Genomic DNA, 25,473 nt, shown 5'->3' on the forward strand with positions numbered 1-25,473 from the left:
AAGTGGCTTGCAAGTCATGCACCTAACAAATCTGAGGAAGCAGAAAAAGTTGCCTTCATATCCACCTTCATATTTTCCAAGTTGTGCAGATAGACATAATAATAATATTGCTTTTTGTGTCTCTCTGAGGAAAGGTGTATTATTCAGAATGGAAACGCAGTACGATAAATAAATAAATGAAACTCACTCCCAAAAACACAAAGATAGCCAAGTAACTTTTAATTCTTTCGGAGAACCAGACAACCTGCATGCTCAGATAATCAGGTGACACAGGTATCTACTTGCATGCGGAAACAATTCTGACACGATGGCTCTAAATTTAGCAGCTCAGACTCATCAGCAGTGACTCACCAACAGTTGGATTTAATGGAAAATCACCAGCACCTGTTTGTCTGTGTGTGTGTTGACAGGTGGGCTCTGAGGGGCTATCACAGGCTCAGTGGCTCCCATCTCATGAGACCACAGCGCTTTGAGAGGAAAATCTTTTCATTTGTATTCATTTCTTTCCTGCTCATTTTGCACCAGTGATGGACACCTTCATGTGTACACACGCACACACACAAAGTTTGTGTAGATTCAACCCATAGCATCTGCTACACCAACAGCCACAGGGCAAATTCATATATTTGACAATCTATGAAATAAACCTTTTTACCAGTTACCTATTCAGACCACACGTATAATTACACCACATTTGTGACTCCAGTTATCATGACAGTGTTAGCACTCAAAGGAAAGAATTGCATTTTGCCAGACGTGTGCAGTAATTCATGCTGTGCAAGCCAAAGAGTGAGATAAGAATATGTAGAAAATGATGCGATTAAGTCTGCATTAACTGTGAGAGTTTAGGCTTCTTCATCATCGGAGCTCTCTGCCACGCGGCTCGCGTGCTCAGCGTAGTCAAACGCGGAAAACTTGACGGCGAGCTCAATCCACTTGGTGCATTTGCTTATCTTCTTTCCATTGAACGACACCACAAAGTTTTTCACATGGAGGCAGGGGCACTCAATCCCACGGTAGACCATCATGGAACCCCATCTCTGCGAGGGAAATCAGAAGTTAAAGCACAGAGAGGGACGATATGGTAGCACATGTTGTTTAATGGAAACAAATGAATGCTGACATATATGCCAGTTGTGCCCTCAGCTGAAATATAATTTATAGATATAAAAAAAAACTACATGTGTGAGTCGTGGCTTTAAATAAAGAAAACATGGAATCATCTGGTTGCCATCGGTTCTCGTGATTCTCTGTCACATCTTCTTTCCCATTTGGAACAACTTATTTTAGTCATGACTCATTTCCCACTTTTCTCTTCACACTAACGCAGAAACGAGTCCCTCTAAATGTTGCTATGCAGGTGAATGGACAGACCTGAAAGTGGAACCGATCCACTCATTTAACTCTTGGCTTTCCCAAAAATGTTGAACTGTTCCTTTAGGATTTCTAAAAAGACCTGAAAACTAAAAATCCTGAAATACATTTACCTGCCCGCACTCTCTGCATGTTATGAAGCCGTTGGTCTCGTAATCTAGAAGTCGCTCTATGAGAGTGGTGTTTTCTCTCCGATTGAAAAGTTCGCTGTAATAAAAAAGAATTGTTAGTATTTGAGTTGATTTTGGACAACTTTGCTTATGCATGCAGGGTAAAATTCATCATCAGAGCGCAATAACAACTGAGGCTTAAAGTTTGCGCCTCACTAAACGTACACAAAAGGTTCAGAGTATCACAAAATTTCAATTGTGAATTTGTACCTAAACTGTGTTGTAACGTTGACTCTGTGCATGTTTTCGATTATCTGGATGTCTTCCCCGGTGCAGACGTGTTTGCTGCACCCCCTGCAGCTGAACTTCAAGTCAGATGGGTTCTCGTTCTTCATGTCCTTCTGCTTCTTCTTTGTCATCCGCACCTTCTCCTCCATTATAGCCTGAATCTGAAACTCAAGGATCTGATGAAAGAAAAAAAAAATTGGCGCTGAGAACAGTCTTACAGCAGTGCTGGTTTCAGTTTAACGAAGAAAAAAAAAGTCTGAAGTGAACATACCCGTTTGTCATAGTCTGTTTGATTTAAGGCTCTGATTTTGTTGATGGCTTTGTTCATCATGTTCTCGCGGTGCTCATTGACGCACTCCTTTTCAGCCACGCCAGAGTTCTTCACCTCAACCAGAGTGTAACTGCTGTCCTCAGCTCTTCCTCTGCCTTTAGCCTGCACAGGGTAACGGTACAGTCGGTCAACCACTTTAATTATGAAATATAGAATAACGGTGCCTTCATTACTGGACGCAGAAGTGATGGTTGTTAAAGGCAGATCAGATCAGGTTTGCCCCAATAAGCCCTTAAGGTTTCTGCAGAACACTGCTGCTCGTGTACCAACGAGAACTAAGATCAGAGATCATATTTCTCCCATAATGCTTCTCTTCAGTATCTTCCTTTAAAAAAACAGAATATAATTTAAAATCCTTCTCTTCACCTACAAGGCTCTTAACGGTCAGGCTCCATCACATCTTAAAGAACTCATAGTACCGTACTACCCCACTAGAGTACTGTGCTCCCAGAATGCCTACTGGTGGTTCCTAAAGTCCTCTAAAGTAGTGATGGAGCCAGAGCTTTCAGCCATCAGGCTCCTCTCCTGTGGAATCTCCTTCCAGTTTGGGTTTGGGGGGCAGACACCCTCTCTACATTTAAGAGTAGGCTAAAAACCTTCCTTTTTGATAAAGCTAATAGTTTAGGGCTGGCTCAGGCCTTGGACCAGCCCACAGTTGTGCTGCTATAGGCCTTCATGGCCTCATAGGCTTCATGAATTGCTGCTGTGGATCATCAGCCGCCGCCACTTTTTTACTAATATTAGTCCTGTTATTATTATTCATATGTTAACTATTGTCATGTTTTTCACTGTTACCATATTGTTCATTATGAGTCATATTCCTATCGTCAGTACTATAGTTGGTGTTATTATTTTGGTTGTGTTGCTTGTTGTGCATAGCCCCCCCCACCCCCCTCTCTGTCCAACCTCCACCCAACATGGACCCCAACAGAAAGCCGCCCACTTCTGAGCCTGGTTCTGTTCAAGGTTTCTTCCTGTTAAAGGGGAGTTTTTCCTGCCACTGTTGCCTAATATAATATCTGATGATGCTCATGTGGGGACTCTTGAATCCTTAATTTTGAATTCCTAAAACCGTTCCCTCTCGGTTCTCTTGTTCGTTCTGTACACAACTGCTGACTGACAACCTCTCTCAGGTTTTCAGTCTATCAAATAATCGACTCTTAAATGCCACAATCACATACACACAAGCAAAACAGACATGAACGAAACATTAGCTCTAGCTCAGAGTTACTGCTCAGTCGGCTCAGAGGCTGTACGTTGTGCTAACGGGTTAGCTCACTAAATAACAGACTGTTGCAGTACAAATTTGAGAACCATATTGTTATTCTTCAGCTCAGTGTGTGTGTGTGTGTGTGTGTGTGTGTGTGTGTGTGTGCTTCGTGCTGGTAACTCACGACAGTCTATCTCCCACCTGTGTGACTGGGCCACACTTTCTCTGCCATTTTGTGTGGTGTGACTAGCTCACTAGCTTTAGCCAAAGATACTTTAGTCTTGTGTTTTGTGACATGGCCAATGGGTGCATTTGCTTGCAGGTAGGCAGATACGCAGGTAGTCAGACAAGGTCTATTATATACTACTACTATACTACTATACCATCCAATCACTTCATTCTGCCAAATGAAATGATTGGATGGTATAGTACATAATATTTTGTTTGTTGATTGCTGTCAGACTGTTGTGGGAATTAAAAAAAAAACTATAGATAACAAAGAAAATGCTTCAAAAATAATTGCATACCCTGCCTTTAACCACACCACAGTCCATTATTGACGACTGACATCACTGACCTGGATCATAGCGATCTCATTGGTCACAAGGCCGTATCGGATAACAAAGTTGCACTCTGCTATGTCCAAACCTTCCTCTGCCACTGTGGTAGCAACCAGCAAGTTGACTTCACCATTGCGGAATTTGTTCAACACGTCCTTCTGCTCCGCCTGATCAAAACAAAGTTGCATAGAAAAGGTTATATGTAGATTTTATTTCAAGGACGCTGGAGGCAAATGTACAGCGGCTTCTAATGCAATGTGCACTCACAGAAGTCATTGGTTTAACAACGCTCTGGTCTCCTCCTCCAATGACATGCGAAGCTTTCACTTCAACCTCAGCAAACTTGGGGTTTTCCTGAATCCACTGACTTAGAGCAATGGCACTGCGACGCGTTTTGGTGAAAATGATCCCTCTGGCCGCCTCCCTGCTGCTGAACTCTTGCAGAATTTTAGTTCTTAGTTTTGACAGACTGTCATTTTCATACTCTGGATTCTCGGCAAGCTTCTGCAGTTCTTCCTTGTTTTCTGCAAGACATCATTTTCCAAAAATGGAGGCAAATTTTTTGTGACGTTTCAAACGTTAAAGGACTCATTCAAGATTTTGGGAAATACACGCAATGAGTTTCTTCTGTTTTTTTTTTCTCTTGTTGAGAGTTTGATGAGGAGATCGATACCGTTGTCAAGACTGTCTGGTAAATATACGCATACAGCAAACAGCTGGCTAGCTTAGGTTTGAAAAAAGACTCCTTTGTTGATCCTGAACAAGAAACGGTCCTACTTATAACCCAGATAATGCTGCAACGTGTTGTTTCTACACCCTGGGTTTTGTATGGATTAAATAAACAAAATGTATGTGTTACACAGTGAACTTTAGAAACTCTGTTTAGTGTTGCTTTTGCACAAAGTCAGGCTAGCCATTTCCTCTGTTTCCAGTCTTTATGCTAAGCTAAGCTAGCCTGGTATTTACCAAACAAATACAAGTGACATTGATCTTTTCATCGGACTCTCTGTACCTCCCAAAATGCCAAACTATTGCGTCAAAACGCTACAGGACAATTCACAGTGTTGATTGAACAATAAAGTCGCTATTTTTTTTTCAATTTTCTTGATAATACAACAGCCACAGGGCAAATTCATAGCACTGCCACGGTACCTTTAAACAAATTGAAGAGGAATCTCTCAGTGTCTGTGATCTGTATGACGTGCTCCTCGTCTGCGGTCGTTTTCCTCTTTATCTCCTCCTCATTGTATTTCTTCAGGAAACTGAAGGCGTCCCGCATGCGAATGGTGTTGCTGAGATTCAGGCCCTCGCTGTACTGTCGAAGGTGCTCCGCGCAGACCCGCACCTTCTGATTTTCATCTATTGCAGCTAAGACGGATCGAGACAAGTTTTTAGATCCCTGTTTGTTATCAGGCTGGACAAAGGGTTAGTATCCCCGAAGATGAGCTTTAAAAAGTCGTGCTCACCTTTTCGCTCTGTTTGAACAACCCATTGTTCATAATTCTGAGAGCCAAGGTCACAGCTGGGGCTCAGCTCGGCATGGGCATGAATGGCATTCATGATGGTCTTAATTACATCACCGAAGGGATCCTGAAAAGGATATTTAGACGTACACACAAACACAACACTCCTTAATGCTTTTCCTTAGAGAGAAACTGCATTAAAGACACAAAAGACATGATAAAATAAAGCCAATTTAAAACCCTTTAAACCATGTCCATAATACACACACACACACACACACACACACAAAAACATATGATATGTACCTCTTTTCTGTCTTCAATATACATCATCACTTTCCTTGGTTCCTTCTTGTATTCCCCAAGGCTCCTTGTCATGATTTTGGAAGCATCCAAGTTTGCACAAATCTTATGAAAGACATTTAGATTTACAGCGTTAGAATCAACTGAACTCATCTGTCTCCTACTGAAAGTCTGCATGTCTGACACAGTCGTGGCCAAAAGGCTGCTTTTAATTTTTGTAGACAACCAGTTTGGCCGGGTGAGCAGTTTCCTCTATGACTAACACAGAGAAACTAGACGAACAAAAAACAGTGAAGCTAAAGGCAACAAAATGATGCGGTTCATGTTGGCATGTGAGAATACGAGGTGTTTACACAGTTATTAGATTGATTCATCATTAGATTGTGTCAAAATAAGTTAATCTTTTCAGTGGTTTTATCCGCGTAGGCTAATATGTCTCTGTCTACAGATGTGCAGACAGGAAGAGAACGGTATTTACGCGCAGTATGTGCTCCTCGGCTTTCTCCATTTTGGTGGCTCCCCCGACCCCCGGCGAGGCAGTCAGGCCCAGGATCTGAGGGAGCGGCAGGGGCTCCTTCTGCTCCTTCTTCAGCCTTCTGTTCTTGTGCTTCTGCTTCAGGTAGCGCATCATAATGTGGTTGTAGACTCCGCCTTTCTGAGTGTGGTGACACTCATCTATTACGATCAGTGACAGATCTACACAACGACACAAGAACACAACGCAAAGCAGTGAGCGACATGAAAGAAGAAAAGTTTTTTCAGACAATTTCTTACATCTTACTGAACCAAGCCATGCTGCTTCTGTCTCTTTCATTTGTGTTTCTTCAACAATTTCAACTCACAGATCACAACACCTCACTGTACCAGAGATCCTCCCACACACACCAGCACTTTTCCAGGAGCCTGATGCAGCAGTTTAAGAAGAATAACACACATTGGCAAACTATCAAAAATAGCTTTGACAATTTTTTTTTTTTTTTAAATTCCTGTATTTCGCAAAAGTATATATGTATGTATTAGAATTATTTGCATGTGCAAGTTTAACCAGAGTGATACAAATTCATCCCTGGAGGAAAAGACTATGGAGAGTGGCAGCTTGATGTACTGTGGGCGATACATGCTCTCATGTGAATTAGATCAGCCACATGCTGATGGCTTGAACAGACATGTGGCCTGGAAAGCAGAAGATGGGGAAAAAAAAAAAAAAAAAAAAAGAAATAAGGACACGCTCTCAGGCATTTCAACAAACAGCATATGTTCCACTGAGGTGGCTATTCCACCTTGGACTGGTGAGTGCCAACACGAGTGAACAGCAGAGCCGGAAGACTTTGACAAGCTCCTGTCAGGTATTATCAGGGGAGATGTTATGAGTCCTGCGGGTGGCTTTCTATTCCAATACCTGTCAGTGTCTGTGGTTTAAATCCGGATGGATTTTCAGCAAAGGTTCCAGTAACCCTTTTTTTCATAAAAATGTAGCGACGTTGTGACCTTATTTAATTTTAAAACGCCGGATTGTGCTCGAGTGAAAACAAAGGAAATTATTGAGCCGAGGAAAAGTTAATGAGGCTCTTGTGATGTGTTGGATTGCGTTTAGTAAAATCGTACCGCTTAAGTTCACCCCTTCGTCCTCTCCGCTGACAGACCTCTCCAAGTAGTTCTCTAGGATCTGGGCTGTGCAAATGATGACGTCATTTTTCTTCACAATCTCCGTGAAAGAGATTTTGAGCTGGGAGTCTCCGCTGACCCTCTCCACTTTACATGTGTGCCTCAAAAATTGCAAGAACTCTGTGGTGTAATGCTGCTCCACGAGAGGAATCTGCAGGACACCAGAACACATCAAGTTTTATGATGCTGATGCTACAAAGTCAGGATGGTTGGACACACAGAGAAATAAGGAATGAAGAAATGTCTGCACGCTTGTTGATCTCGGCAACTGCAGTGTTATGGTTGCAGACATGAGTTTGGCACAGATAAAAATGTCAAGGACGTTTTGTTTTTTACTTTGGTTAAGGCAGGGATTCAAATAACTTGTGCAATGTTTCAGGGGAGTTTGTTGTTCATTGTTTAAGGATCAGGGTAAGACACTCCCTTTTCTGCAGAGACAACTAACAAAGTTATTATTTTGTTCTTTCCAGTCTTGACAAATGAACCACTGTGATGGGTTTCAGTCGCACACACAATCGCTGCGTCTCAAGCTGTTTTAAACTCAACTAAATCGTTTTATAGCTGGAAAACCTTTAATCCAAAATGGAGCAGGCAGTGACTTTTTTCCAGTGCAGAGCGGATTGCATGGAGGGCTAAATAGTAGCAAAGTGCGGGGGAATATCTAAACCTTATGGCATGTAATTTGCGGTGACCTGACCCACATGTGCAAATTGGCTGAAAGATAGAATGTTTTCTTTGGGTCTGAAAAGGACACACGTCGGTTACCATAACAGTGCAGAAAGTCAGGTATAGCAGACGCAGTTTGCAGTACCTTGTTCACAAGGACGACCACTTTCCCTGGTCGTCCCTCTGCCCTCCTGCCTTCCAGATGTTTTTTGGTAATATAAACTGCAACTCTGGTTTTACCACTTCCTGTTGGAAGGCATATGATGATGTTTTTCCCCTCCAGGGCGGGTCTAGCGACGTCCATCTGATAATCTCGAAGAACAATATCAGCTTTTTCTGAGCCTTTGGCCGCTGCTACTGAGTCAGTTCCATCTGTAATGCAGAGCAGAGGTTCAGACAGACAAAACTTCTGTTCATGTCAGCAACCCACAATTACAGACATTACCAGCAGCTTTTTGGGTTTTGGTCCTGTGGTGGAATGTTTTCTTAATGCTGCTATTAAAAAGGCAAAACATACTGCGTGCATATTGCGCTATATTCATGGAATACGTCCTGTATTTAAAACACAAACACTGAGCATTCAGACTTTTTTTTGCCCTTTCATTGTCGGCCCACTGATTTTAAACCACAGTGAGCACTGCAGAGTCCCCTCCAAAAACTCCACCACACAAACACAAATACTGAATGGAGCACATATAAACCACACGTCTTAGTTCAGATGTGAACACTGTGTACTATAAATCATGTCACAGAGAGGCACCAATTCTACAATTTTTGCTTTATCTATAATGAAGTCCAAAGATTAACAAACTCTGCCAAAAGCAGCTCAATATGTGCAGCAGATGCCAATGTTACAACAAATATATATATCTATATATATATATATATATATATTTAAAAAGTAGTAATATCCAAAAAGTAATCAAACATCAGGCATTTTATCTATCAATCATTTAGATTTTTATGTCTATCATTTCCCCATGTTGTAGCAGTAATGTTTCCTCTGTTCTGGATGTCTGCTGCGGCAGTATTTTGCCTTATTTTCCTGTTTGTAAGGACAGCAGACTTAGTATGATCCACTCCAGTCAGACTTTAAGTCGCTGGCAGGCTGTGACTCATTTGCTCTGTCTAGGCTGGGGATAAAACATGACTAAAGCACCATGCACAGTGTGCACATACCCCCCCCCCCCCCCCTCTCTCTCTCTGCTACCCTTTCCCCTCAACTTGTTCCCCCCAGTTATGAGTTCAAACCCCCAGAAAGTTATTTTTTCCCCTCAGTGCAGACAACTATTAGTTTTCCCTCTCAGATTTACTATGCCAGAGGTTAAAGTGCTGTTTCAGGCAACTATGCGGTAAATACATGTCTGTGTCAATGGAGAGACGGAGCTTTAACAGCAGTAAGAAGTCAGCTGTATTTTTTTTTTTTTTACCAGAAGTTCATACTAAACGTATTAGAGAAGGAAAGTGAACAATCAGCTATGTTTAATACCATTCCTATAAAAGAACAGCCCACAGACTTATTTTTCAGATTGATTCAGTGCAGCTAAACTCAGTTAATCTCAGAAGACCCACAAATAATTCTGCACACGCAACTCGTTTCACAGGCCCGTGGAACGTACATGTAATCCATTCTGTGTAAACCATGCAGTCTGGCCATTGGCCATTACTCAAATTAATGAGACAAACCGTACTGTAACCTCATATTAAGAAAATAAAAGACACTTCCTCCATTTCTTCATTTCATAGGATAATTTCTACTGCCTCATTAGTGCTTATGTATCTCCTTTTGTGCCTCTTCTGTGCTCTGGGTTGATTACCCCAAAAGCAATAATCTATTATGTGAATGCAGTGTCAGAGAAGCTCTGTGCACTGAGAGATGACGTCAGGGCAGCAGCTATTGAAATAATCGAACAAATTCAGCATGATATTAGCCTAGTGGTGTAAAGGGAGGCCCCGCTCCACAGCCACTTGAATTAAACTTTTCCTTTACATTACTTTACAATACCAAGCCAGCATGTGGTTTTCATTTGAAACGCTGGCTACGCTCCGTCCTCCGTGACCTCCATGTGGTTTATCATGGTACACACATGGAACATATTCTTTGGTGTCAGGCAGGACCGAGAAATGTTCCACTCGCAACACCGAACTCCAAACACACTAGTCTCTGCCTTCACAACGCTGACAGATGCGGTCTAACGTGTCTCTCATCTCGTGCTCGGCCCGTAGATTTCTAACATACTTTGAATAACATCAACAGTATCAAGGGGATTGAGGGGGAATCAGTCTCACCTGATTGTGGGGGCTCCAGGCTGTCTGGCACTTGTCTGGATTCAGTGCTTGGTGCTTCGTACAGGTCTGAAACGGTAGATGTAAAAACAAACAAAAAAAATCTGTCAAGAGAGGCAGGAAATAATCATTTTTCACTGCTGTTACAAATGACCAAACAGCTAATTTCACCCAGTGGGATCTAGATTTACTTGCTGGGGCGTCTGAGATGTCTGTCTCGGACATTTTCCTCCAATACAAGAGGAATTAAATTGTGTGTGTGGTCCTTAAAGCGCTGATAAATTACATTTGAATGAGATTTTTTTTTGGTTTTTAAAGAAACAATGTTACTCAGTTACTCATGACGATCCACAGACCTGGTTATGGACGGTTTTCATTGAGGTGTTTTTATCCACTTTGAAAAAACAGTTTGATGAACTTGTCCCTTTAAAACCACATAAAATAAAAAGTATCTACAGGAAGAAACACCTCTAAGGGTAAGTGAAAATATATGTATTATGTGATTTGGGTGAATTTGGCTTCATTTGTTCAATATGTGCTGAATCAGGATTCCCCTGACCGCTGTCAGCTCTTATTACTGACATCTTCAGACAGGTTTTTTATAGGTGATGCTCTGTGAGACCTGCGGCATCGTCCTGAGGCTCCTCCCTTATGCTGATGTCCATAAACTGTGGGCTGCCGCAGCTTCTGTCGTCCGCTGGACTCTCCGCTGAGGCGGCTTCGCTCCCTGTAGGTCCATCTGTCACCGAGTGCATTTTCACATCTGAGCCTGATAAGAAATAAATAAATCACACATTCAAAGTGTCTGCAATTAATAATTTCTATGTTGGAGCAATACTCCAAGCGCTCTACAGCTGCAGCCACTCATGTGCAGATGCTTTACACAGTCTCTCTCTACCTAACACATACTTTTTTGTCTTTGCCACAAGGCTGCCTAATAGCATTTCCAAAGATGAGTGTGTGCTCCAGTCACCTTGCTCCTCACACTCAGGTGACCCTCCGGTCAGCTCATACAGGTACTGGTGTTCAGTTTCACGCAGAATATTGAGAAATTTAGAAAACCATCCCGGTCGACCTCTCACGATTCCTCTCAGCAGTTCACGGGCTCCACTCCTCCTCCCTTGGTTTATTGTTGTAGTTTTTATCTGGAACAAGGAGCATAATTAGTGGTTAAAGAGTGAAGAGCAGAGGACAGAGGAGTGCGTTAGTCTGCCACCTTGTGGCCAATGAGTGCAAGTGATGAGCTGGGGGAAAAGTACCCAGGCTGGGTGAGTTGACATTTTGTACAATTCACTTATTTATAATCCCTTCAGACTTCCATTAGTCCTTTGGATCACAGCTGAATGTGACAGCTCACCTCCACAGCAGGTGTACTTACTATCTCACTGTCATCTTGGGTAAGAAGGCCTTGAGAGAAGCAGTGGAGGCAAACCTCTTCGGTCTTCATGTCCACCAGACTTGGGGACAGTAGCTTAATGAGCCGGACGCAGTAGTCATTCTCTGCCTCCACTTCAGGCTCAGGGAGCTTGACCTGCATGTAGTCTGCCGCACGGTCAAAACCCGAGTTAACCAACGCGTCCACAAACGCCCTGAACCAGCCAGGACTGTGCGGCTTCTTGGTGACCGCGCTGAGGAGCAGATCCACTGCCGCAAAGTTACTGTCGCTCCTCGCCTTTTGACGGATCCGCTCCTTTTCCTCGGTTTCGATAAAGTGTATGTGGTCCAGCAGATGCAGCACCTCGATGTGCTCTCTCAGCCTCGGCCTGTAGTTCTCGATGAGACACACGTTGACATCATCGTCTTCAGACGCCATCGCGACGCACCTGAACGCAACTTAAAAGCCCGTCCTGAGCTACAGGGCGGCTACAGCCTGTTTTCAGAGCCCAGGCAGTAAACACTGAAGGCTCACCGAGCTTCTACCGAAGAAATGAAAACTAAACCGTTTCACTTTCGTTTCTGCCAAAACTCCAGGATAAAAGTGGCCACTAGGTGTCAGTATTGGACCACAGTAAACCACAGAGACCTGCAAGTATTTCATGTGGCTGAGGCATTTACTGTTATTTTCTTATATTAAACACTAAAGAGTTGTTTCTCAGTCTGTTTTATATTTTATGTTTATGAGTGTTGATTTTGCACCAAAATACAATGTGATTTTGTGATGTGAAAACTGAGTTGACAATCAACCAAAGTACTCATTTGAGTGTCTTCCTCTGTATCAACATGGTTTTGTAAAATTATTCAGGAGCTGCCGTCTTCCAGCAGGGTTCTGTTCAGTTCAACAAATAGAAAAAGTGAGAAACAGGAGTTATTTTACAACATTTTTCTGTTAGCTAAGTTTGATATATCACAATAAGTAATCTGTCTTTTAAGTTACCACAAAGTTAAGTGGCTGTGCTGTTCAGAACTTAAGCTAAACTTAGGTGAATATTTTTATTAAAGTAAGGTATCAGTAAGGTGCTGAAAGTGATATTCATCAGTCAGCTTTGTTGCTCTATATGTTACGAAGTCTTAAATGATCTACTTTAAAGTGTTCTTAACAGTTTCATGGCACTAATGTCATGTAAAAGCAATCCTGATTCCTTAGCTTAGTTATTAAAAACACAGGTGAGCAGGGCCTTTAATACCTTTTTGAGTATTTTTATTTTCTACAGCTTTAGAGGAGTAAAAATACTCCACAGAGAGGGAATATACTTCTTCCTCCACTACATGTCAACAACTGTAGTTATGAGTAACTTTGCAGACAAACAGAAAATATACTAAAAACTGAACAGTGATATATTGCTATGGACACAGACAGTAGTCGTGGCAGGCTGGGTAACGACTAACTTATCAATCATTTAAGATTAGAAATGGGGGGAAAAAAAAAACATAATTTATGAGATAGTAACACATCTTAACACATTCTATTCATATAAAATGTGTTATTTAATTGATATATTACACTTAGCCTAATTTATAGACCCTTTACATGAGTATCTCGCATTTTTCTCCTCATTCACACTACAGTATAGTTTAATTCTAGCGGAGGCAGTGATTATTGTAAGGTTAGCACATGATCAGTAAATACACCTGTATGCACCTCAGAAAAGGGGAACTCCAGTGACACTGTTAGCATTTATTGCTCCCACAGCTTCAAAACAAACATATGTACAACCGTTTTGCTTCAGAGTTTCTCATATAATTTACTCAGTTAAAAAAAATACTTTTTTTTTTTTTTTACATCTGGCAATATGATATATTTATTTTCTAACAACTGTCTAACAACATTTCAACTTTAATGTACACTGCCAACAAAAACAGTAGAGGGAAAAGATTTGATACGTTATGGTTGTTATGGTTGGTTATACATGAAGATGCTGACTTAGCATTTGGATTGGTTGTATAGGCACCAGACCCTCTCAGGGGCGTCTTTATGTGCAAGTGGTAACTTTCCATGTGTTCCCCATTCCCTCATCTCCCCCAACAATAAACCCCCCCAGCTCTAAGTGCATCCTAAAAGAGACAATTATGCTGACATCATTTTATATCGTAATGTGCTACTTTGGGCTCATAAGCAGTGCAAAACAGTAAATATATAGATATAAAACACATGCACTGCCTCGTAGAAATAATCCCACCGTACATGCTTGTCAGAGGCCTACAGTGGCTCTGGGGTAACTGCAGAATACTCTTGAACCTGCATGTTATGATATCTGCCCGGACAAGCATGTATGGTGTGTTCTGTTGGCTTAATCTTGTACAGTAGGTGCACATCAGTGACCGTAGTAATAATGCACATTGTTTTAAGAAGAAAAACTACAGTATACTTGATACTGTACTGTATATTGCAGTGCAAATGTCCATAACCCCTGAGTCACACTTCAGAGAAGACAGGCATACAACTAAGGATAAGAAAACTGTTCTCACCCCTTTGTAATAATGCTGTATCACACTAATAACTGCAGAAAATAGTTTGTATAGTCTGTTCAAATGCAGACTCAGGCCCTCTTAGTGTTAGACACTGTATTTGTATCGCACACAGGCTTTAGACTCTGATGGACCCTAATGGCGGGTTCATGACTGTTGAGGGTGTCCACAGGGCCAAAACCAGGCAAGATCTTCTGTCCCAGCGCAGGAAATTCATCGTATGTGTTCATTCACTGTATGAGTCACTGCTATGCAAACATGTCAGCGACTGGATGAAGAACGGCTGTGTCACCATTTTCCTGTGGTGACAACAAGTCTGTGTCCACCAGCTACCAGACTGCCTCGGGAACAGCGGTCGGCCGCCTCCTGCCAGTATTCATCGTTAGCCGTGGCCTCCATCTCCACCATCTCCACTTGCACGGACTGGAGTACAGGATGCTGAGTGATCATTGCATTGCCCTGTCTGTAGGGCCACTTTGGCAGTGAGTGGTTGAGAAGCTGTTCTCTGTTGATACTCAGCTTCTGGAGAGATAAGCTCTCACTCGTCTGACTACAGGCATGAACGGGGAGGAAAGGCTTGACGGGGTTGTCGGCAAGTTCCGGTCCAAAGAAATGGTCGCTGTTACCACTGCGAAAGGTATTTCACAATTCTATCAGACAGGAACTCTTCTGGCAGTGTTTGTCTTAGAACCCCAGACCTTCGTTATGTACAGTGGGGTGACACGTGTGGCCCTGTACTCCCCCCTCTCCCTTGCTTCCAGCACAGGAGTACTGGCACAGAGGGATTGGTGAATTTCTTTGTAACCTCTTTGGTCTCTCCCTGGATCCTTGCCAATCACGCTCAGCACACACAAGTAGCTTTATGCAGGGATGTAGAAAAGCAATAAGTCTGAGTCATACTGTGCGTGCACTTCCTGGTTTGCACAGACCGGTGAGCTGTGGCCTCAATTGTGGGGAGCCGGTCTTATCCCAACTCTGCAGCTGACGCTAGGAAAAAACCCACGTGATGTGGCGCACTGATGCCTGGAGTGCAGGACAATGGGACCCATGTGGTGTGAGGTAGGTCGGTCGGCTCCTCTTACTTAGCAAGTAACGATGGAGGGAGGGACACATCTCTCAGGCTGGCTAGAGCTTTGTTTCCTTGGTCCATGACTAAAGCTGCACTGGTGGCCCACTCAGCCCAGCCCAGTGCGGCCGATTGTGCGTTTGGGCATAAAATGTTGCTACAGAGTCACGGAAAAGATGACAGAGCCCATTTGAGCCTATTAAGAGTGCAAAGCCTGGGTGAAACAGAAAGTTGGTTACGTTGTTGTAGTGCTAGTTCTGTCACAACCTGGTGGAACCGTTCAACGAGCGCCCCTGCCGATTAAGTAGAATTTATCTGAGAAGCTTAGTGAAAGTTCATCCTGATTGGTTGGGCATCTGCATGTACATTTTGAGAGTTGAGAGATATTTAAAGAGTCCATCAGAGCACCTCTGTGTTTGATATCACTACAGTTACAATATGCAACCATTGTTCTTACACTGAGACCAGGAGAAAACAGTTTGAACACACTGTTAACTGCAGTGAACAGTATTTCATCCACATGCATAATGGACAAAAAAAAACAAAACTCTTACATCTATTACCAAGCTATTGCAAATGAACAATACAGATGTCTGTGCCAGCATGCCGATTAAAAAGCTGCTACTTAGTAATTACAGCATTACAACCCAGATATTAGAACACTGTGCTGCCGGGAAGTTTATGGCCCAGGAAAGTCTGGGTCTGAGACAGGTCTGTGGAGTCCAGTGGTGTGTAGGTTGGAGTCAGAAGGTGATTGGGAGGAAGAGGAGGAGGTGGATGAGGTTTCAGTTGAAAGAAGGATCAATGCAGGCTGTTGATGCCCTGCGATCTGTTGTTGTTGCTGTTGTGGTTCAGTGTGTCTTTGTACAAGCAGTGCTGTAAGGCTGTCCTCAATGGGTGCATTCACCTTGGCCAAGCTTAACACAGAGTCTTTGGATTGCTGAATAGGCCTCTCCAGTTTGAGGTTGGGGCCCTGAGAGGGAAAGTGACAGATTATATACAACTCAGTCGCCTGCGCTGGGGTTAAATGGTCTTTACTCTAAAACTAAATCCAGCATTTTGTACTCACTCAATGTTTAGTTTAACTTGGTTGACCTACTTTCTAGTTAAAAAAGGGTCATAATTGAATGAGATTGTCAAGTTATAGCATATAAGTTATAACAGTACAAAAAATAAGCTAAGCCAAAACATCTCATCACACCAAAAACCTTGCTACTTGCTTCAGCCTGTTTTCACTCGCATGTGGGTGAGGTTTATGTCATCCAGACAATTCATATGGTGTCAGCTAACATGTCAGTCATAGAAAAACATGTGACAAGGACTCAGATTCTTTCCAGTGATTGCTCAGACGTTCTGGCAAACGCTGTGGCAGACAAACCAATCAATCAATTTATTTGGCAGTGTGAAGCAGATAGGAGCGAAGCATCATGACACAATGGGAGCTTGCTGGATTACAGAGACTGCCTCATTGCCTCCTTGAACATCACTCTGATGACTTGGTGAGAATGTGATTGGCGATTGTAAAAGCCAGCTGATGCGTGACTTCAGCGCTCTGCCAGGAGAAAAAAAATTACATATGTGCAAAACTAACTTTTTGTGTGTGTGTGTGTGGGGGGGGGAACACACACACACACACACACAAAACCACCTCCTTACTTGCGATCCTGTATGGCTGAAGAAATGGCTTGCAGGGAGAGCAACTGGCTGCACCTTGACAGCAGGTCTGTGATAGTCAGGACTGGCAGTCACAGTGCTGTAGGCTGGAGGTCCCAGCGTCGGCTGTCTTTGCAGCAGCTGCAGGATGGTGTGAATGTCTGACATCAGCTGAGACTCCAGCCTCAAAAAGAACAAGGGGGAAAAAAAACAGAGCGAGAAAGGCAGGCAGACGGAGAATTAATCACAGATGAGGCGATGAATGCATAATTCTGACAGGGCTGATCATGTAATGGCTGACAACACACTCAGCTGTACTTCACTGAGCACTAGATGGAGCTTGTGCTCCTCTGTGGATAAATTAAGAGATGCTAACACACTCTGCCAGAGTAGTAGACAAGAGACGCTGCTCCTGCTAGGAGTGATAACGAGCTTTCTGTGGGATGTGTGAATTAAGCATTTAATATGGAAATGCTGAATTCACACACTCTTTGGTCAATCTAATTATATTATGTATATATATATATATATATATATATATATATATATATATATATATATATATATATATATATAATTAGATTTTCTCCAAGCTCTATATTTAGGACATTAGGCAAAATTGGATGATGCTGAATAACCTTTTTAATTACCTGTATTCCTTCTACTTAACAAAGACAAATCTGTTATGTTCCTGGTTAAATGTGCTGCTCCATTGTCGTGAGCCAGCATTTATCTGCTAGGTTATGACTGATGAGATACAGTAATGTCCTTGCAATTTATCAATTTATATGCAATTTATATGGTTTTGTTGAAGAGAATACTACACCAACTGTCATATCCTTTCAGACTAGTCAAAGCCACAAAAACACAACATGACAGAGATGTGCTGCTCATCCTGCAGCCAGCTAGCATCAGAGAACAAGGTCAGGTAGAGTGCAGTAGATAAAATGTCTTATTTGTGCTAAATAAAATGAGCCAGCCCAGTATTCCAGGCACCCCAATGCTGTCTCTTGTTCTCTGTGGTAATTCTGGCTAAAAATACCACCTGCTGTTCATTTGTGTGTCTATTTCAGGTGGCCTGCTGGCTGCAGGTGTGTTGTTAAAACTATGGACAATGTGGCTCTCTGCTACAGAAAATAATGACACAGTCCTTTGGTAATTCTGGAAAGGTAGTGCACTCGCATAGTTATTGTTTAAATCATCAGTTTTAGAGAGCTACTCTGCAAAATCGTGCGAACAAACCTTTTGTACCAATCAGTCCTCAAGTTTGATATGTTCCGGTTCTGCAGTGGTACATCCTGCTTCCAGTAGATCCAGCCGCCCACTCTGAGTCCGACAACTGCTCTGCCAGCTAGTTGCCTTCCTCCACCTACTCATGTACATTGGCAATTGAACTACACAACAGTGATTGCGGTGGAAGTGTAGCTTTCTTTTAGCAGTGTGGGAGGTGACAACTTTAAAAAATAAAGCACTCCATAATCATCAAGTCACCAACTGAAACTTTAATGGTATGATAATTAATAACAATAATCCCACATTTAACTGTGTTGCTTCCTCAGAATGTAGCCAAATAAACTTAAAATGCTATGCCCCCGTGTCTAAAAAGGTGCTTTGCAAGCTGTTTTTGCAATCTTGCATTATTGTTTATTTCATGTGTGATAGTTCGTGAGCGTGGCCAAAATGAGTGAGCATTGCCAAAACGTGCCTGCCCATGTGAAGGACACCACTCATGTCATGACCAGGATGGTCGTGGTCAACCCTTCTTTAAAAGGTAGGAGGATGCTACTTGGCGGACTTTCAGGGAGCATTCAGAACATTCCCAGAACGTTTAGGGGACCAACAGTCTGGACCGTTCCCTTTAAGTCTTTAAACTACATTCCTATAATGTTTGCACTAGCGCACTCGAAGGTAACCAACCTATAATTTTCCTTTTTAGTCCTATTTAGGTCTTTCCATCACATTTCCAGAATGTTTTCAGAACCTTTACAGAACCAACCTGTAAACCAAACAGTCATTTTTTTTGTCCTTGTATCACCTTCCAAGAACTGTTATTAACATTACTGGGCTTTAGATGAACCTTTAGGGGACATAAAAATAGGTGTCTTGAAATGCCATCAAAACATGTTCACACCATTCCTTTATCTGTACTGCTCATCCTTTGTGGGTCATGGAGGGCAGTAGACAATCCCAGCAGACATTATGTCAGAGGCAGACTGTAACTTGGACTGGGCACCAGTCAAGTTTCCCCATCAGATAGTGTTTCCTGTAGTGGTGCCCTATATAGTACAGCTTAGGAGTAGCAGATATCGTCTAGCAGAGGTCTGCACTCTACTGAGTGCGCTTTTCTGGCTGCTTCTGTTTTTACATTCTATTCTATACTCCACTATTATATAAACACTATATTCTTTATTCTTAGAGAATGTTGTAATGAGACCAACTGGGAATCAAATGGGAACGTCCCTTGTAAGTGCTGGAAGTTCTGTGCACTGATGTTATTATTACGTCAGTGCATCATACGCTATGATTATTCAGAGAACGTTATCCTTTAAAGAAGTCCTTCAAAAGGAAATGTTCAAAGAACCATATGGGAATGTTTTCTTTACACCCCAAAGGTCCTCTCTGTGATGCCACGTTACCATAAAGGAATGAAAACGAAACAAATGTTTCAAGTCATGTAAGGAACAAGCTGTATACCGACTTAGATGCAGTCTTGGATGGAACGTCACCATATGGGACATCAGCCGGGAACCATATGGGAATGTTCTGTTTACATCCCTCTTTGTGATGTTGCAATGTGAGCTAAAATATATTACCACTAAATAACCAAACTGGATCATGTGGGGAGTGTTATTACATGATTATACTTAGACCCTTATGAGAAAGTTTTGATTAAGTCCTCTACAAAACATGTTTATATAACCAACAGGGGATGATAAGGGAACATTTTGTGTATGTCCCAAATGTCCCCTTTTTGATGCTGCAAAGTGACCACACGATGTGGAACGTCCCCCTGAAGTCATACAGGGAACTCTGAAGTGTAGCACTCTCATAACCATAAGAGGACGTTTTAGAAATGCCCTCAATGTTCTGTGAAGGTTTCAGACATTCACTAGCTTTAGAGGAGACAAGGTGATGGATACATGTAGCCCTCATGATATTTTATTCTGTCTAAAACAATATAATAATATAGCTGTTATATAATAATATTGGTTTTTAGAATCCTCCTTTAGAAGACATGAACTGAAAATGAGTCTCCTCCTGAATTCCTCTAAAAACAGAGTCAGCTTAAAGGCGCTGTGAGTCAAGTGTGAAAATTTGCAGCTTTGGCACACCCGGTGGTAGTGTCAGCAGTAACACTGTTCGGTCACATTTTATATTTGGGAATGCTGTTGAACAGTGGGGGCACACTAAATTTATATTTAATTTAACCCCTTGCAGCTTTACCTCTTTTACCCCCCCTTAAGTAGTATTAAATCTCTTCTTATTCACTTTGTTTGGCCATTTTATTCCACTCAGCTTAACCTGTTTGTTTGAACAGCAAACAACATGCAAAGAGTCAGATAGAATAATACATGGCATTATTAAAACCAAGAGCAAACTGAACAGTCTACAGTAGAGGAGCATGACTCTGGACCTCCTTGCACCTCACGTTGTAGTTAATGGAGTTTATAAGGGGTAAACACAGCACACATATGCGTCTGCTGGTGCGTATCCAAGTTCGTTCAGGTGAAGACAGCACATGCAACACCAGCTACAGTAAAAGAGTGACTTGGAGGACATCACCTCAGTCTTTGAGCTGGTCACCATGTTTTGCTTTCAACAAATGGAGTTTAAATGATAATCCCCAAGTAACTGTTTTAGATGATTTCCCACCAGAAGGCTATCATGTGAGACTACCAGTAGGGAAAGAAGCATTTAGATCAATCACTTGAATAAAAGTAGAAATAGAATAATGAAAAAATTACTGTAAATGCTACATCTAAAACCTTATTTATGCAGTATTATCAGCAAAATTTAATTTAAAGAGTCTTAGGTACTCGTTAAGTGTGCTAAGTAATTATTACATTTTTAATTGTCATTACTGATATATTTATAAAAGAATCTGTCTGTGGGTGGTTTTGGGGGGCCTGTGTGCTGAAGAAAGGGTACTTACTTACTCCTCAAAAGTGTCTGTTCACATTGCTGATGATTCAGGGCATTATAAACTGGTAAAATCCACATGGAGTAATTCATAGTCTATGAAAGTTAAATGAGGATCAGCCATCTGTATGCTGACTCTAAAAATATGTACCTGTTTAAGTGCTCTTGAAGCTGACCTAAGCGCTGTTCCACCTCTCCATACGTGATTTCGCTGGCAGAATTATCGTCCTCTCTCATGTCCTGGAACTGTGCTGACTCATCCAGGGAGTCCGTAGGCTTCTTACAGGCCCATTTATCACAGCACAGATCTGGAGAGCCAAACCAACACACATCTTTACTTTACATCCTCATATGTGGGTCAGAACAACGTCATCACTAAACAAAACCCCCTCCCACTAAAATAGAATGTAATTAATCTCTACAGGAGAGCTGCGTGTAGGTTCTTTGTTGTAATTTATCAAGCCCTTATACTGGGGGAATCGTTAATACAATGTTTTCCAGTAGCAAACTAATCCAGTTGTTATCTCTGCTGGGCACCTGTTGGCACTCAGCTTGCAGTCCAGCGATATGTGCTGAGCCTCTCTAGTGATTTTTAAACGCTGAGATGTTTAATTCTGTGACTACACTATCTGGTCCAGTGGTCTGTGCAGGTGGCAGACCGTGACATATAGACATGAGGATCCTTGTTGGATGTTGTGTGCGTCTTTTGACATGGATGGTCTCACCTTTGCCATCATGCGACGTTATTTTCTGTATCATTCCAGCAGGAGAGAAAAACAATAGGTTCAGTCTGTCAATACATTTTTGTTCTCTCCACTTTTCTCTATGTTTTTCCATTCTCCAACTGTCTGTTTGTCTTATACTACTTGGCTTGTAAGTATTGTCAGTGGGATGTGCTATGCCCAATTGCCCATACAAAATGTGGGGATTTCTATATCAGGTTATTCTGTAGTCTGTTATTGTAATGAATTTCAGATCTCTGAGCCAGACTCCTCAGAGAAATGAAAGGTAGACTGTGAATTTTGAATTTCCACTTTCTGTCTTTTCTTTTGGAGCAGCCAAGGTTGCAGATCAATACCAAGCCTATTGGTTTAGTGAGAGATATATCAAATATCTATCTGCAAAGCTTATACAGGTGTAAGTATTGCAACAACAAAGACCTCAAAATCTACAAAAGTGGCTGAATCACATCTCTCTGTCATGTATGCCTGCGTCATAACTGTATCTCTGTCGGCTCTGATTGGACTGTGTACAATAATTGGATGAAGACTGCAGTAAGCCATTGTTGCGATTCAAGTCAGTGATTGTGTTTTTCCCCTTCCTAATTTGGAATATGCTGTGATTTCAGACCAACATTAGTAGTATGTGAAAATGCAGCCTTCTTGTTCATTTACCTTACATTGTTGAGAGGGAGGATGAAATAATTGTCGTAAGGTTGTGCAATCCTGTCTCTCATACTATTTTAAACTGCTATGCGGTGTTAAAATCGTGGATCTATTACTCAAAGCAGCCTTGAAGACCTGGGAACATCTCTGCCCCCACCACACATTTCCAGCAACAAGGACATGTTTGCAGTAACAAGGACATGATCCCTCACTTGGCTTCCCACTGCTGCCAATTATGTTTTTGTCGTGCTCTACCCAGGAACTCCAAGCAACTTTTCTTGAAGAGTTCTTGACAAAGTGGTAAAAATGATATTCACATAATACTTAAGTAATAGAATACAATATCTAAAAGACTTTATTACTAAAACAAAATGTGCTACCTTCAAAAGACGGTTTTCTCTCTACGCTGCCTCGGACAATAGCATTTGTGTCGAGGACTGCAGCATTGGGTGAAGAGGGATCCAGGACTTCTGAACATCTTTTTGGGCACGAATTAGACTCCCTCTCTCTGCCCAAGTCTTTAACTGCTTCCTTGTTTTCCTCTGTAGAAAAGCAATCAACAGGAGACAGTGGAATAACACGTATACTATTCCATATGGAATAGGTGACGTCATAACTCAGTGAACAATAACAAAGAACAAATTTGCAACCACAAAACATGTGGAAAGAGACACTACACTTACCTTTAGGTAGATCTGGTGTGAATGAGATCCTTCTTTTAATGCTCCTGGTGCCCTCCCCATCTGAATCACAGTCTTGGGAACATGAGGGCTGAAACAATTTGAGCATTAGAATATATCAATTAATACAATTTAAGGGTAAATATTGTTGAAAGATGAATAAATCTACTTTTAAGCATGACACAAGTATGTGTTAATACTCATGATATTGTTAATACTTAAACAGCATGAATTGAACATGTAGGTCCCACAATACCAGTGTAATATTATCTACCTTTGGAGATTCATCTCTGAGGTTGAATGTAAGCTCCAAGTTGTTGAAGAAGTAGTCAGCAAACTCTGGGTACATGTCTATCACCTCCAGCAGATCTTCTCTCTGAATGGTGCTCAGGTCACAGTAACTCAGAGCTCGCACATCAGCATTGGACTTTCCAGGCTTGGCAAATAGATGGATCATTTCTCCAAAGATGTCATTTTTTCCTGGTATCAGCACACAGAGAGACAATTAATCTCCTCACAAGTTTCTATAGGATATGGAAAAATGTCGACTTTACCTGCAATGCCCTCTACAAGTAGTCATGCGTGGTACAGAGAAGAATTTGTGTCATGTTTTCAGTGGAGACTTATCTCACTGTTCCCCGGGCTCTCACTAAAGGGCACCGGGCGTGTTTGTTTTTGTGGATAATAAAAATCAAACAGCCTTTCCTCTCTATGTAGACGTTCTCCCAAGGCCTGTGCATCAGTTGTCTTTCTATCTTTGATCCATTATTTACGCTGAGGAATAAGTGCTAACTCAAAGCAACTTTGATGTGGAGGGAGGGGAGGGCTTGATTGTGATTGACACACTTGTGTGCTTCAAAGGAAAAATTTGTGTTGATAATGGCTATAACATAATGACGCCAATTCTACAGCAAACTTCGAGAAAGTCATGAAACCAACCAATAGGCTTAGTTTACGAACTGGGGAATAAAAGAGTTCCATCTGCTGAAATAAGGGTACATTTTGCAAAGGACTGGAAGTCTGGTTTAAAGGCCATGATGAAAAATCCCTTTGTTGGTCCCGGGTCTCACTAAATGCCAACACTGTAAGCAGGGGTTCGGGAGAAAGAGATATGATATGTTGGCTGCCAGTGTGCCTTTCACAGCATGCACCGGACACCTTTCTACCACAGAGGACAGCCTCACACAGAGTGGTGTATCTCTCCCTTGCAGACAGCTCTCAGCACAAGGATGTAGATAGTCATTAGCTCGGATGGCAGCGTAAGCGACTAATTCCTCACATGGGGCACAAGGCTAGTAGCCTTGTTGGACTACGAGAGGAAAACACTTCTGAACCGTCGGATGGCCGCTGCCTTGTTAGATCCGCAAACAGTTTGGTGGAGCAACATACAAGTTTTCATAAACAAATTGGAGCAAAATGGTGCTGATGGAGCATTATGTTTGTATCAAATATAAATAGGCTGATCTATGAGATCAGTGACTTTTCCAGTGTGTTTGTTAATAATGGGTTTAGTGTGATGCAGCAGCTTTTGCTAAGCTTAAACCCCATTCTGTCAGGTGCAGCTTTGGAGAGCATTCATCTCATGAATAATGGCAAGTTTAATCCAGGCTTGGCCTGTAGCACCTGCTTGTGGTTCTCCCGTGATGAAAAAGACAAATACTCAAGATATTAGTAATGAGTAATGACTAGTCAGTATATTACTAAGGCAAAATAGAATTTCAAATTTTGCGTTACTGGCAATTGTTATAATCTATTTAGATTTTACTGCCCTTTTTATAATCTTTATTTCACAACTTTAACTCATTTCCCCGTGCTGTCAAGAAAGTGGCAGCTATTTTATTGTGTTCTTTGAAATTGCCCAACAACCTTTCACGGAGCCACTTAATAGAAATGCCAGAGTCTCAAACCTGTCACATGAAAGCCCTGTTGCCCAGAGGGCAGAAATAGGCGGCGGCAGGCACACCTTGCCATTCTTGTCAAAATGTGTGAACATGATGTGGTTTAGCTGCTGTAATGACTTGAAAATTATTCACCTAAGAACTCGCATTACAGTTAATTCTTTAATGTGCACACAAATCATGCTGAGCCTCTTTATAAGTATTACTGTGTTAGAACAGTGTGCGTCCACTGGGAAATCTCTCTGCCTATCCTCTGTTGAGCTTTTGACAGCAGCATTTCCACGCATTCGAAAATATCAAGCAATCAATAATTCAAATATTTCAATCGATCAAAACAAACTACATAATTAATACCCTTCACAAAAGGTCAACAGTGGAAAACCGTGCGTCTGACAGACACATTCTAACATCCACAAAAGCATATTTTGCACATTTTCATGCAAAATGTGAACACAGACTTTTTAAATCCACAATTTGTTTTTGTGGGTA

General features: G+C 41.8%; 2 protein-coding genes across 2 annotated transcripts in view; both read right to left on the reverse strand.

The window, feature by feature from the left end:
- Positions 1-202: 202 nt before the first annotated feature.
- ifih1 (interferon induced with helicase C domain 1) lies at positions 203-12,270 on the reverse strand. The gene is made up of 16 exons (XM_070837672.1): positions 11,635-12,270; positions 11,230-11,401; positions 10,879-11,025; positions 10,260-10,325; positions 8,116-8,342; positions 7,245-7,455; positions 6,118-6,335; positions 5,643-5,744; positions 5,340-5,463; positions 5,026-5,241; positions 4,141-4,397; positions 3,891-4,040; positions 2,044-2,205; positions 1,755-1,948; positions 1,488-1,581; positions 203-1,040 (listed from the first exon to the last, which is right to left on the reverse strand). Exons 1-16 carry the CDS (start codon positions 12,067-12,069, stop codon positions 846-848), a joined length of 2,970 nt encoding a protein of 989 aa, XP_070693773.1. The 5' UTR covers positions 12,070-12,270; the 3' UTR covers positions 203-845.
- Positions 12,271-15,907: 3,637 nt separating this feature from the next.
- LOC139208649 (voltage-gated inwardly rectifying potassium channel KCNH7-like) overlaps positions 15,908-25,473 on the reverse strand; it is a 32,768-nt gene continuing 23,202 nt past the window's right edge. Inside the window, exons 11-16 of the mRNA XM_070838372.1 lie at positions 23,361-23,566; positions 23,090-23,177; positions 22,787-22,948; positions 21,173-21,329; positions 16,885-17,065; positions 15,908-16,201 (exon numbers count right to left, since the gene is read on the reverse strand). Of these exons, the coding sequence (XP_070694473.1) occupies positions 15,908-16,201; positions 16,885-17,065; positions 21,173-21,329; positions 22,787-22,948; positions 23,090-23,177; positions 23,361-23,566 (1,088 nt within the window). The remainder of the gene's footprint in view (positions 16,202-16,884; positions 17,066-21,172; positions 21,330-22,786; positions 22,949-23,089; positions 23,178-23,360; positions 23,567-25,473) is intronic.

Source organism: Pempheris klunzingeri, chromosome 10 (assembly GCF_042242105.1).
Source record: "Pempheris klunzingeri isolate RE-2024b chromosome 10, fPemKlu1.hap1, whole genome shotgun sequence".
NCBI lineage: Eukaryota > Metazoa > Chordata > Actinopteri > Acropomatiformes > Pempheridae > Pempheris > Pempheris klunzingeri.

What these genes read in the sequence shown, in the direction of transcription:
- ifih1 (XM_070837672.1), bottom strand. Translation starts at nt 12,069, where the DNA reads ATGGCGTCTGAAGACGATGATGTCAACGTGTGTCTCATCGAGAACTAC. An exon ending in CCGAGGAGCACATACTGCGC is followed by an intron (nt 5,745 to 6,117) that starts GTAAATACCGTT and finishes GTCTTTCATAAG; the next exon opens with ATTTGTGCAAACTTGGATGC. An exon ending in CCTCTTCAATTTGTTTAAAG is followed by an intron (nt 4,398 to 5,025) that starts GTACCGTGGCAG and finishes GATGTCTTGCAG; the next exon opens with AAAACAAGGAAGAACTGCAG.